This window comes from Mytilus edulis, chromosome 1 (genome assembly GCF_963676685.1).
Source record: "Mytilus edulis chromosome 1, xbMytEdul2.2, whole genome shotgun sequence".
NCBI classification, from domain to species: domain Eukaryota; kingdom Metazoa; phylum Mollusca; class Bivalvia; order Mytilida; family Mytilidae; genus Mytilus; species Mytilus edulis.
In genome coordinates, this window is record NC_092344.1 from 120,396,761 (window position 1) to 120,411,841 (window position 15,081).

General features: G+C 33.8%; 1 protein-coding gene across 1 annotated transcript in view; it reads left to right on the forward strand.

Annotated features, from left to right (window-relative positions):
- LOC139503787 (kinesin-like protein KIF2A) overlaps positions 1-15,081 on the forward strand; it is a 56,451-nt gene that overhangs the window by 3,389 nt on the left and 37,981 nt on the right. The window contains exons 2-5 of the mRNA XM_071293692.1: positions 156-250; positions 5,638-5,721; positions 6,145-6,202; positions 13,228-13,344. Coding sequence (XP_071149793.1) covers positions 156-250; positions 5,638-5,721; positions 6,145-6,202; positions 13,228-13,344 — 354 coding nt within the window. The remainder of the gene's footprint in view (positions 1-155; positions 251-5,637; positions 5,722-6,144; positions 6,203-13,227; positions 13,345-15,081) is intronic.

Consider the following 15,081-nt stretch of genomic DNA (forward strand, 5'->3'; position numbering starts at 1 on the left):
AACAATTTATTGATAATTAACTGAAAATTTAAAACAGCTGTTTATTACCACAAATTGTGTGATAGTCATAATAGTTTAATATTCTAATATACAAAAAATTGAAGTGTAAAATATAAAAATGCATTACATACTTTTTAATTGATGTATTTTTACAGGAAGAATACATTCAGCAGTTATCAGTGGAACCAATCCAGAATCTAAGAGTGTCACTGTAGAATGGTTTGAGAAAGGAGAAACTAAAGGAAAAGAAGTAGGATATTAAGTACAACTCTCAGAAAATTCATTCTAAACTGTCTAATCCTAACACTTTAGATAACAATAATTAATTTATTAAAGTTTTCAAATTTATTTACAAATTATATGATATACATCATACAAATAATGATAAAATAAGACTAATAATCAGCAACAGTTGATGTTTGAAACACTAGTCTATAAAGACATTTTTCTATATAGTTTAAAAAAAGAAAAAGGATGAATTTAAATCAAAATGGCACAACCGACAATTCATTGAATTGAGTATTAGTCCATCAGCTGGTAAGGCAAAATTACAGTTCTGTGTTACACCCCCGGGTACCGCAATTTTTTAGTATAAGTCTAAAGAGTAATGTCTGAAGAATATTTTAAGAGGTGTTAGACTTTTGAAAAAGTGTCCAAAAGGGGTTAAAAGGGGTCTTATTTAAGAGTATATCAAAAATTTTGTTTCACACATATATACAGAAAAAAGAAAAAATAACCAAGTATTCGGTACAATTACCCTTATTAAATTGAACAAATCATATCTTATTGATACGGAGGCTAATTTGTATTTAATTTTTAAATCGTATAGGACCAAGACAAAAAGGGGGAGGGTTATATTCAAAATGCATGATGTTGAATGAACCAAAGCATACATACTAGTTTTCTTGATAAAAAAGGTAAATTTTTTACATTGAAACATAGAGCATCAAGTAACTAAAGGCAGTTGAACAAAATTCAAAGGTAAGAAAGGGAAAAAAACATGGAATCAATGGCAAACACAAACATAAACAATGTATATCACAGTCATTATTGAAAAACACACATAGTACTAAAAAAATAAAAGAACTGTCAGGGTTTCAAGATCTATATTAAAGATCTTTTAACAACAGAATCACCACTTTTTAAGGTCACGAAGAAGGTCAATCCATAGAATCATCTTCATTTTCGTCAACGCCATCTACCGAATCATCATCACCATCATCTTTATCATCTTCGTCGTCATCGTCAGCCATATCAACGATTTGATTATTCTTGTTGCTACAATAACTTGTATATTTGCAGCCATCTGTACAGGATAAACCGTGTGGAATACATGAACATCTTTTGGTGGCACAACCAACGCAGCTATACATGAACAGCTTATCAGTATCAATAAAGCATCTAACGCTGGCGGTTGGTCTATCCAATTGATGCTGATCAAATCGTTCTTAACAATCCAATCAGGGTTGTTTGGCGATGGAACAGTGTTGTGTTATAGAGTAGATTTACAAATCTTTGCCTGAATGTTGAATCGTTTGATGTGCTTTAACATTGCATCTTTTGTTGGGTCAGTAGATGACAATGAATGTTTTTTGCATAGCAAAACAAATCTGAAATTCATTGATGTTATTATAATCGTATCCATATATAGCACACAAAAACCTCTCGAGTGTTTTGACAGTTCTTCGCCTACCTCTTTAAAATTTTCACCAAAACGGGATAGACCTTCTGAAAACTCCACTGAACGATTCAAAACGCCAAATGCTTTGCTTTTTCCTTTACCAGACAAAGCACTAACTGAATCACAACCACTAAAGGCGTGAAATCCTGTCAGTGCTCTACAAACACTCTCCCCCAATTTTGCGCACATTGATTGCACATTTAATAATCTGCATTTGGAAGACGTACCTATCAGAAGAATAATATTTGAACTGATGCGATTCTGAAAATAGCAGGCCAAAACTTCCACATCTGATTGATTTTATTACAATGGGATCGTAACCTTTGTCAGCTGCGTGTTTTGCACGAAGAAACATTTTTGTGTCGGCTTCTTCCTGTTTGCTTAGAAGCTCAGTGCATTTTACACTTGTCATTATTTCATTTTCAACAGTGATACAAATAAATCAATTCCTTCAAGTGTATAAAATCTATAGGATTGTTTACTCCATTCCGACACAAGGATTAAACAAGAGCAACTTTTTTTCTACCAACTGACAACAATTTCTTCCATTGCCCAGGACACGATTGTGATGGTCTCGAAATTATTGTTATGATTTGCCCTCCCAAGGACCTGCGATCCCGTTCTAATTTTTTTTATGGATATTGTGGGATACTGATCAGTGACAAAATCAATGCGGGGAGCTCTATTTGAAACTGAAAGGATGGTTTTAAAAACAACATTTGCCAAACAGAAAAAGTACTTGGTATCCTTGTGATGGATTGAATGACTGCCATGCCATCAAATATCCACATGCTTGCTTTCATCAGGAATAGCTTGCATTTGTTCAACGCCCTTTTCTAAAAGACCAGCAAGGACAGATTTATTTGTCTTTACTAGTGTACCATCAACGTTTGCAAGAGACTATGGAAGAGGACCTTATTCAAACTTGAGGACCTCTCGCATATCCAACTGTCTTGTCTGTGCTATTACTCTATATCTACTTTCAATGTGTTGTTGTTCATATATCAGTTATTAACTGCTTACCTTTTATTTCCTTTGTTGAAAATGTAAGCAATGATTGTCTTTTAATTGGTTTGAAAATGCCGATAGACTTTTGAACAAGCCGTTCACTGATGAAATTGTCTGATGCAAAACTTTCCCTTTTTATAGGCGTCGCACATTAATTCAGAGGAAGAAACAGTGCCCGATGACAAGCCTGATAGCTGCTCAGATGTCTCAAATGGGTTTGTCCACCTTTTCAGTGTTTGAACCAATTTCAAAACGTCAGTTTCATCTCATTTCATTCGAGTTTTGTCAAGTTCTGTTTGTGTGGATGTTTCAGGATTAACTATTCATGCCAAATCTCGACATTTTGATGATATTGAAGCTCTTTCATGTGCATTTAGCAACCAACGTTTAACAGAACCTTTATTCAAACTGAAACCAACAACGCCATCTCTTGTTTTGGTATCTCTGTTCAACGTTTGCTCGATTGTTTGGTCAACTGGAGATCTAGAAAATCCATGAGAGCTTCTCTGAACACAAAAACCACCAGATGAAAGATATACATGGGCATCAGGATATGTATTTGGCAGATTTTGCATATGAAGCAAATAGACTGACGTGTATCGGGAATAGTTTTGACGTAATATGCGAAAAACCATGGTAACATTTTTTCAACACATGCCAAATGAAGTTTCTAATTTTTTTCCCTTGTTGCTCTTATAAATACCAATAAAAGTTCGACCATTTCTATGTAAGAATTCCAGAACTTTTTCATTAGTTCCTCACTTAGATTGCAATAAACACTAAAGGCCTCAAATAGTTTACCAACATAAGGTGAAATTAGCAAGGTTTTTAAGTTGTTTTCTGTTAAATTTTGTCTGATTTGAGCTAAGATTGACAGAACAGATGCTGAAAATTAGGATCGAGAAATTCATTCTCATCATTTGAATTCAGCCAAGAACCAAATGCTTCCCAACGTAATCGTTCAAAAGCTTCAAAAACAATTTTGAGCAATCGCAGCGCTCGATTATAATGTTTACCTTCACATACACCAGTCAAAGAACCTGACCCAATAACTCCAGACTCCAACAGGAGAGCGCCCAGCCCTGCATCGCCAAACCGTTTCCAAATGACTGTTATAAAAGCACATGTAGTGTGACAATATGTACAAAATTTATAAAACAATAGTGAAGCAATATATTCAATCAAGAAGGAAAGAAAAATGATAAAAAGCACTATCAAATGAGAAACAATGTATATATTACGAAAAGAAAATAAATAACAACCAGATGGTATGTCAAATCGACATAATTGTGTGCCAACGAAAGTAAAAAGTCTTAACAAATTCCCCAACTGACTATTTGACCTACGTTCAAAGCAATGTTTATCGATCGAATGACTTAACAATCTTAACTCAATCACCACATAGCTAAAACACAAAATGTAAAAAAGCACACCTTTATTGAGTTCGATAGAGTGCACCTTTTCAAAATGCTAAAAATTAACTTTAATTTGTAATTTTTTCATAAATATTTTGTTACACATTTACTTTTTAAAATAATTTGACTCACAAAAACAATATAATCGACAATTAAATGTTTGTTTTCAGTTGCAAATTGATAAGCTTAAAGTGCGTATATGTGCACTCAGGTATGAATATATTGTCGACTGAATCGAAGACGGTAATTTGATGATTTCCGGTATTTTACGAGTATTTGCACGTACATTACGTTTTATTGAATAATTCATATTTTAGACCATATATACATACTGTAAATAGTTTAAACATTGTATACTGGTCAATTTTAAAGTTTTATTCACAAAAACGGATAATTGTATTACGAATTTCTTCATGAAATGAGAAAATATGCCTAATTTTAACCCAAAAAATTGGATTGTTTGTAATGTAAATACACACTTTTTTAAAACAAAAAATCTTTAATTTTACATTAAATATGATAGTTTTATATCTGTTTTAGTTGTTTTAACCTATACTTTATTTTTTTTCAATCGCTTAATATTAAAAATTTTAATTACAAATTACTTAGTCTCGATAGCTAAATAAGGGGACCATTGTAAGGGACGTTTTTAAACCTCTTTTGGACACTTTATTTTTGGTCTAACACCTTGTATTTTATTAATAAGATACTGAAGTTGAATTCTATCAAAAAAAATCGCGGTACCCTGGGGTGTAACACAAACTCCTTAACTAGAGCGCTTTTGAAAACTAGCTGATGGACTATATGGTCATGATGGTGTAAACAATAAAATAAAAAAAATATAAGGAATATAAAAGAGGTATACTCATGTACCAATTACTATAAAAAATATTTGTTTCTTTATTTTATTTAATGTCATTGTAGCAGGTTCTGACATTTTTTCATTATTAGATTTACATGTATTGAACTGCATTCCTCACTTTGTTAGCATGGTTAGAGAGATTCTACAAATTGCTATTATAAATCATATTTGAAAAATAGGCAGCTCAGGCAAATACACCTTAAGCTTTGTGAAAATAATAACAGGGGTTTAGAAAATATATCTTCTAATGACAATGATGAAAGGAGATTTTGGGAGGTAGCAACCCAACATTTTCCCCAGAAATCCAAAAATTTAACCATTCTACAGATAATTTTAAAAAATGTGTATAAGGACAGAAAGTCACAATTATTTTCATTGAGAATTTATCAAGAAAATTAGATAAATATTTTTTGGTTGTAAATATTGTCATGTTTGAACAGCTTAAATATTTAGCCAAATCATTTACTTTACATAAAACTGATTTTTAACAAATATTAAGCTGAATAATTTAAAATAAATATAGATTAAGCTATTATTTTGTTATGCAAAGCACAGAAAAAAATCAACTTAAACTGAATTTACAATTTTTGGACCTTTGACTGTTTGTTCTACATTGTATTTTATGATTGCATTGCATTATCATGATTATGTGATTTTCTTGTTATTTATAGATTGAGATAGAGGCTATATTTCTACTGAATCCAGATTTAGTCTCAGCCCCTGCACCTACAGGGAGGGAAAGCAAATCATCTAAGGTAGATTATATGAACAATTTAATCTGTGTCCAGGGTATCATATCCATGAAGAATCTTACATATTTCTTCAAGGAGCTTTAGTATGTTAAAATTTAAACAAGGCATTACACATTTTATTATTTTTCATTCATATCAAAAGTAATCCAAATGAAAACAAAAGGAAATATTATTGTATTGTCATGGTTGTTACTATTAGTGTAATTAGTAAATCTTTGAAGATGAATGTATATTTAATTAACCTAAATGTCATGGGAGAAGTGTATATTGATTATTAGTAACACTTAACAGTACTGGGATTATCACTATTTGACAGAATGAACTGTTTTGTGTCAGACTTAAACTTATAAAAGGACCAACATCTTGTATGTAAAGTTAGACATATTATTGTTGTGAGTTATGAGTAATATGAGGAACTCATTTCAGGGGTCGAAACCAGATGGTGATGGGCCAACAAATAGACAACTTAATGTGGTTAAAAAAGGTATGGTATTGATTTGTTATTCACCTGGTGTCATTCTCTCATCTACATCATACAATGATCCATCAGCACATTGATGACTATACGTCAGCGCATCGCAAACAGACACTTAATAAAATATAATAACTAATGAGTACAATAATTCAAAAATAATTTTGTGCAAAAACAAAACAAAAATTAAAACATTTACATATTTACAAACAGGTTGGATATCTAAATATACTGACTCTGGATCAGTATTTTAAACTGATCCAGGGAGTTAACACTGATGACGTTCAATGGAAGTGAGTTCCACAGTACAACTGTGAATGGAAAAAAGCTGTACTTGAAGTAATCTGTTCTTGTGCTAAATGTTTGGTATTGTAATGAATTAGTGAATCTGGTGTTTTTGACTGGCTGTGGTAAAAGGTAAAGGTTTGGGTCTACTGCAATGAGATGGTGTGAGATTTTGTACAGCATAGTTACTCGATTGATGTTTCTGCGAGTTTCAAGTGACTTCCATTGAAGATGGTCAATCATGAAAGTGACACTACTGGTGTTGTGGTACCTGTTGGTGACGTAGCGTGCTGCCCTTCTTTGTACTTCTTATACGACCGCAAAAATTTTAATTTTTTGGTGGTATATTGCTATCACGTCGTCTGCGTCGTCGTCGTCCGAATACTTTTAGTTTTCGCACTCTAACTTTAGTAAAAGTGAATTGAAATCAATGAAATTTTAACACACGGTTTATGACCACAAAAGGAAGGTTGGGATTGATTTTGGGAGTTTTGGTCCCAACGTTTTAGGAATTAGGGGCCAAAAAGGGCCCAAATAAGCATTTTCTTGGTTTTCGCACTATAACTTTAGTTTAAGTGAATAGAAATCTATGAAATTTTGACACAAGGTTTATGACCACAAAAGGAAGGTTGGGATTGATTTTGGGAGTTTTGGTTCCAACAGTTTAAGAATTAAGGGCCAAAAAAGGGCCCAAATAAGCATTATTCTTGGTTTTCGCACAATAACTTTAGTATAAGTAAATAGAAATCAATGAAATTTTAACACAAGGTTTATGACCACGAAAGGAAGGTTGGGATTGATTTTTGGAGTTGAGGTCACAACAGTTTATGAATTAGGGGCCAAAAAGGGGCCCAAATAAGCATTATTTTTGGTTTTTGCACCATAACTTTAGTATACATGTAAGTAAATAGAAATCTATGAAATTTAAACACAAGGTTTATGACCATAAAAGGAAGGTTGGGTTTGATTTTGGGAGTTTTGGTCCTAACAGTTTAGGAATAAGGGGCCCAAAGGGTCCAAAATTGAACTTTGTGTGATTTCATCAAAAATTGAATAATTGGGGTTTTTTGATATTCCGAATCTAACTATGTATGTAGATTCTTAATTTTTGGTCCCGTTTTCAAATTGGTGTACATTAAGGTCCAAAGGGTCCAAAATTAAATTAAGTTTGATTTTAACAAAAATTGAATCCTTGGGGTTCTTTGATATGCTGAATTTAAAAATGTACTTAGATTTTTAATTATTGGCCTAGTTTTCAAGTTGGTCCAAATGGGGGTCCAAAATTAAACTTTGTTTGATTTCATCAAAAATTGAATAAATGGGTTCTTTGATATGCCAAATCTAACTGTGTATGTAGATTCTTAATTTTTGGTCCAGTTTTCAAATTGGTCTACATTAAGGTCCAAAGGGTCCAAAATTAAATTAAGTTTGATTTTAACAAAAATTAAATTCTTGGGCTTATTTGATATGCTTTATCTAAATATGTACTTTGATTTTTGATTATTGGCCTAGTTTTCAAGTTGGTCCAAATCAGGATTCCATATCAAGTATTGTGCAATAGCAAGAAATTTTCAATTGCACAGTATTGCACAGTATTGCACAATAGCAAGAAATATCTAATTGCACAATATTGTGCAGTAGCAATTAATTTTCAATTGGAGTTATCTTTTTTTGTATAGAATAGTAGTTGATAATATATGTTGGAAATTTGCCAGACATGACTATGATGTCATTTTCTTTTTTTATTTGCCAATAACTTTATGTAAATAACTTCATTGGAAATTTGCCAATATAAAATGTTGCTGATGAAGCTTTTTTTCCTTATCTTATCTAAAATGTTTTTAGATAATGTATGTTGGACATTTGCCAGACATGACTATGATGTCATTTTCTATTTTTATTTGCCAATAACTTTATGTAAATAACTTCATTGGAAATTTCCCAATATAAAATGTTGCTGATGAAGTTTTTTTTATTGTTTTATACAATAAACAATGTATATTCACTTTTACTACCAACCAATCTTTACCATTCAGTGATAACAAGCACTTTATTTTACATTTTAATATTTTATGATGTATTTAAAAGAGTAGTTATTGTTGCAAACTCCATTAGAAATTTGAATTGATATCAGTTTTGGAAAAAGGGAAACGGGGATGTGAAAAAAAAGGGGGGGTTAAATTTTTCTCATTTCAGATTTCATAGATAAAAAGAAAATTTCTTCAAACATTTTTTTGAGAGGATTAATATTCAACAGCATAGTGAATTGCTCAAAGGCAAAAAAAACTTTTAAGTTCATTAGACCACATTCATTCTGTGTTAGAAACCTATGCTGTGTCAACTATTTAATTGTAGATTTAAAAAGTTTGAAGAAGAAATCTTTAATAGATTTGTAAAATCTTGACAATTTTTTTGTGTAAAAAAAAACCATGTAATGTCAAAAATTTTATCACAATCCAAATTCAGAGCTGTATCACGCTTGAATGTTTTGTCCATACTTGCCCCAACTGTTCAGGGTTCGACCTCTGCGGTCGTATAAAGCTGTGCCCTGCGGAGCACCTGGTTCAATGTTGTTTTTTTGTTTTTGGGTGTGAGGTGACCTAACTGAAGAGCAGTATTCTAAATTCAAACGTAACATGGATTTGTATGCCAAACTTTTTGTTTTTCCTGGTTTATTTTTAGCTCACCTGACCCGAAGGGCCAAGTGAGCTTTTCTCACCACTTGGCGTCCGTCGTCGTCGTCGTCGTTAACAATTTACATTTTGAACTTCTTCTAGAGAACCACTGAATGGAGTGGAACCAAACATGGCATGAATGTTCCTTATGAGGTGCTGACCAAGTGTTGTTACTTTGTAGCCGATCCATCATCCAAGATGGCCGCCAGCGGGGGACTTAGTTTAACATAGGACCCTATGGGAAATGCATACAAATGACTTCTTTTAGAGAACCACTGAATGGAATGAAACCAAACATGGCATGAATGTTCCTTATGAGGTACTGACCAAGTGTTGTTACTTTGTTGCCGATCCATCATCCAAAATGGCTGCTAGCCGGGGACTTAGTTTAACATAGGACCCTATGGGAAATGCATACAAATGACTTCTTTTAGAGAACCACTGAATGGAATAAAACCAAACATAGCATGAATGTTCCTTATGGGGTGCTGACCAAGTGTTGTTACTTTGTAGCCGATCCATCATCCAAGATGGCCGCCAGCAGGGGACTTAGTTTAACATAGGACCCTATGGGAAATGCATACAAATGACTTCCTCTAGAGAACCACTGAATGGAATGAAACCAAACATGGCATGAATGTTCCTTATGAGGTGCTGACCAAGTGTTGTTACTTTGTTGCCGATCCATCATCCAAGATGGCCGCCAGCCGGGAACTTAGTTTAACATAGGACCCTATGGGAAATGCATACAAATGACTTCTTTTAGAGAACCACTGAATGGAATAAAACCAAACATAGCATGAATGTTCCTTATGGGGTGCTGACCAAGTGTTGTTACTTTGTAGCCGATCCATTTTCCAAGATGGCCGCCAGCGGGGGACTTAGTTTAACATAGGACCCTATGGGAAATGCATACAAATGACTTCTTCTAGAGAACCACTAAATGGAATGAAACCAAACATAGCATGAATGTTCCTTATGGAGTGCTGACCAAGTGTTGTTACTTTGTAGCTGATCCATCATCCAAGATGGCCGCCAGCGGGGGACTTAGTTTAACATAGGACCCTATGGGAAATGCATACAAATGACTTCTTCTAGAGAACCACTAAATGGAATGAAACCAAACATAGCATGAATGTTCCTTATGGAGTGCTGACCAAGTGTTGTTACTTTGTAGCCAATCCATCATCCAAGATGGCCGCCAGCGGGGGACTTAGTTTAACATAGGACCCTATGGGAAATGCATACAAATGACTTCTTTTAGAGAACCACTGAATGGAATGAAATCAAACATGGCATGAATGTTCCTAATGTGGTGCTGACCAAGTGTTGTTACTTTGTAGCCGATCCATTATCCAAGATGGACGCCAGCAGGGGACTTAGTTTAACATAGGACCCTATGGGAAATGCATACAAATGACTTCTTTTAGAGAACAACTGAATGGAATGAAACCAAACATTGCATGAATGTTCCTTATGCCGTGCTGACCATGTGTTGTTTCTTTGTAGCCCATCCATCATCCAAGATGGCCGCCAGCATGGGACTTAGTTTAACATAGGACCCTATGGGAAATGCATACAAATGACTTCTTTTAGAGAACCACTGAATGGAATGAAACCAAACATGGCATGAATGTTCCTAATGTGGTGCTGACCAAGTGTTGTTACTTTGTAGCCGATCCATTATACAAGATGGCCGCCAGCAGGGACTTAGTTTAACATAGGACCCATTGGAAATGCATACAAATGACTTCTTTTAGAGAACCACTGAATGGAATAAAACTAAACATTGCATGAATGTTCCTTATGAGGTGCTGACCAAGTGTTGTTACTTTGTAGCAGATCCATCATCCAAGATGGCCGCCAGCAGGGGACTTAGTTTAACATAGGACCCTATGGGAAATGCATACAAATGACTTCTTTTAGAGAACCACTGAATGGAATAAAACCAAACATGGCATGAATGTTCCTTATGAGGTGCTGACCAAGTGTTGTTACTTTGTAGCCGATCCGCCATCCAAAATGGCCGCCAGTGGGGGACTTCTGAATGAAATTAAACATGTTCCTTTCCTTATCAATGAGGTTGTGTTGTCACTTTTAGCCAAATTTTATATTTTTTCATATGATTTCAAAAACCCAAGTAGAATCGGGTTAGCGATACAGGCTCTTGAGAGCCTCTAGTTAAGTTTCTTTTAAGAAAGCCTAAGATCTTATTTGCTTTTGCAGTAATGTTGTTGATATGTGTATCCCAAGACATGTTGTGAGAAAGGGTGATACCGAGATATTTTGCAGTGCTGACGAATTCTAAAATGTGGCCTTTTAATACATATTCATGTTTGAATGGTGACTGTGATCTTGTCACAGTGAGAGAGTTGCATTTTTCTGGATGGAATTGCATACCCAAAGTTTGTTCCCATTTGGCTAGGCAGTTTAGATCATTTTGTAGTATGTTACAATCTTGGTGATTTGTTAATGTTTCTGTATAAGATACAATCATCTGCAAACAAGCGTGTTTTTGATGTTACTGCTGCAGGTAGGTCATTAATGAAGATGAGAAAAAGTAGTGGACCCAAAACTGAGCCTTGGGGCACCCCACTTACCACAGGCATTTGACTATATACCTCCGTCAAGGGCAACCTGTTATGTTCTGTTATTAAGGAATGCTGATACCCAATTCCAGGTATTTCCCCTTATGCCATAGTTATCCACCTTCCTTAATAACTTTTTGTGAGGTACCTTGTCAAATGTCTTGGAAAAGTCTAAAATAATAAGATCAATTTGTATGCCATTATGGAGGTTACTAAGTAGTTCATGACTTAAAGTAAGTAGCTGTGTTTCACAGCTGCGTTTTGATCTGAAGCCATGCTGATTATCCACAAGGATGTTGAGAAATGGAAGAACAATAAAATATGGATGGACAGTTTTAATCTATAATTTGTCCATAATGTACTGGGGAAAATGTAAAAATATTGTAACTGATAACTTTCTCTTCCATAATGTTTGGTATTTTTAGTGGAATGTTAATCATGTTAACATAAAGAAGCAAACAAAACTGACCATAATCTTATGTTGATATAAAAAAAAAAACATTCACTAACTAAAAACCTGTTCACATTGCACTGTTTTTGCAGTGCTTTCAAACTAAGTAAGTATTGATTTTGTGCTTACTATGTTAGTTAACGTTATTAATAACACGTCTGACATCACAAACTTTTGTAAAAAAAATATATTCTTCTCTGTCGTCTAAATTCAACATTACCAATGGATAATTTCAACTAAATTGTGCTGAAAGATCCATAAATATCTTAAGGATTTTCGCTACTCTGTTAAAAAATAACAAGCTTTTTAAAAGACAATTATGAATTGATAGTATATTAATAAAGAAACTCAAAAAGTAGAAAAAAAATGGAGGGTCCGTGTGCTCATTTTCGAGATATAAGCCATTGAAAATTTGGCGGGAAATAATTCTCTCTAGATTTTTCATATATTTAACATTGGCACCTTATTTGTTTCAAAAACTATGAAAAAATAACAAGAATTTTATAAAATTTTGAAAAATGGCTTCTTAAACTTTATGTAATAAAATTATAAAAAGAAAAGTAGGGGTTAGTGGGCAAAATTTTTTAATGACAATACATAGATAAAACCAGAGGATTCCGAAAATCTGGCAAAAAATCAAAAAATGGAGGAGCAAACATCCTTAATGAATGAAGGAAGGAACTTAACTAAATCTTGAGGGTTGACATGGTTGAGATCCAATAATCAGGGTATCAGTTAGCAAATGATTAGATATAGATAACAGTTTAATAAAACAGTGATGTAAAATGTTATTTACTTGCTTGGATACAGTCGTGTTTGTATACAGTTCTTCTCCTTTAAGGGCTGTATGCCATGAAATACCTACACAATAGGACATGAACAAATAATGATTGAGATTCTGTTAAAGACCACAATGAATGTGACAAAATTCACTCTGTATATATGACATGTATATATGTCATGGCTGTTTATCTAAATCTAGTCTCACCTACAGCCACCACAAATGTCCTTATTTCATAACGTTATTGTATTAAATAGCTGCTGCTCCATCATCTGCCAAGTCAAGACTGAGTTATCAAGCACAACAACAACCAGTATCTAATGGTCACCCAGTAAATAAACAACAACCAGATACAGATCCAAAAGGGGCTGCAGGTAATCAGTTCTGTTATAATTATAAGTGGTATTATCTTGAGGACATGTATTAGGTCATTCACAGCCATTATTGCTGTAGATAATGTGGGGAATACCAGAGGGTAGATAGTCTTTCTTTTCCCCTATTAACACCTGTCAACAACATATGGTATTAGTCATGTAAAGTATGCTTTCAAAAACCCTGAAATTTAAACATAATTATTGGTAAAGACAATCTACTTTTGGATGTTGATCACTTTCAGATGAGTGTATCTAGAGCAATGTTGCTTCAATAGTCTAAAACTGGCTGTAGATACTAATATGCTAAGTTTGTTTTCACTGAATAACATGAAATCTTTTGACAAGGCATGTCACTTGAGCCTCGGTCACACCTTACTGGATAGCACAAACAGACGCTTAACAGATGAAAATAAAAGTTGTCCGTTGACAAAATTGTTATCCGTTGGGAGTCTGTTGATGTACTGACCGAATAAAACGGACATGTAACGAATGCATAACGGACACACAATGGATATGCAATGTACGAGAAGCGAAACATACCGGACAGAACGGATGTCGAGACCTATCAGAAGCATACCAGATAATATTGAAAAATTAAAGGTGACAATCATAATACATGTAAATCGCATAAATATTCAAAATGTTTCTGTGTAAGGCCGAGAAAAAAAAGATCGATGTTTCCGGTAACCCGACCGACCCTGTTTTTTTAGCCCCGACCCTAACTTTTTTATTGGATCTTCAAAAAAAAAAAAAAAAAAATTGTATCAACCGACCCCGTTTTTGACACAGGCTTCTGATAGATGACATAATATTTTTTCTCTCTTGCTTCTACTTGCATAGAAAGCCAGTAAAACATTTTATTAATGCCAAAAGGTATTCCAAATAGGTTAAAATCCAAGAAATTTGCACAGCAGGTGCTTCAAAAACATTGCAAATGGCACACTTCCGGTTTTTGAAACTAATTACGGATCCGGACTTGGAAAAACCATGATAATTTTCCGGATTTCATTTACGATGTCAAAAAAAAAAAAAAAAAAAAAAAAAAAAGAATTCCGACCTACCGACCCTATTTTTCAAAATGATGTTACCGGAAACACATATTTTTTTTTTTAGGCCTAACTGGTTTTGGTTTGTTCTTCAAAATGATGCCAAATAGTCCAGTCATTCTAGCCAAAATATGACCAAACCTCAAACTAATTGCAACAGAATGTTCTTCTAGTTTTCCAAGCTGGTTTAGGTGTACTGTTGAACATAAAAAAAATCGAGAATGTTTGGATGAAGGGAAATTGTTAATTTTGGGTGAAAACCTTGATTTTTTGTGAAAAATCGCTGAAAACTGGTGATTTGCCGTGACTCAAAAACAAAAATAGCAACTTGCATAATTTTTAATGAAGTCAATAGATCTTAATACAGTAATGATTTATTTAAACGTTCATGAACTGCAAAGATCAGGAAATTGAAAATTTTGGGTGAAAACCTTGAATTTTGATGAAAAATCGCCGAAAACTGGAAATTTGCCGTGACTAAAAACAAAAATAGCAACGGACACAATTTTTAAGAAAGTCATTAGATCTTATTATAGTTATGATTTATGTAAACGTTGATGAACTGCAAAGATCAGGAAATTGAAAATTTTGGGTGAAAACCTTGGATTTTGATGAAAAATCGCCGAAAACTGGAAATTTGATGCGACTAAAAAACGAAAATAGCAACGTACATAATTTTTAATCAAGTCAA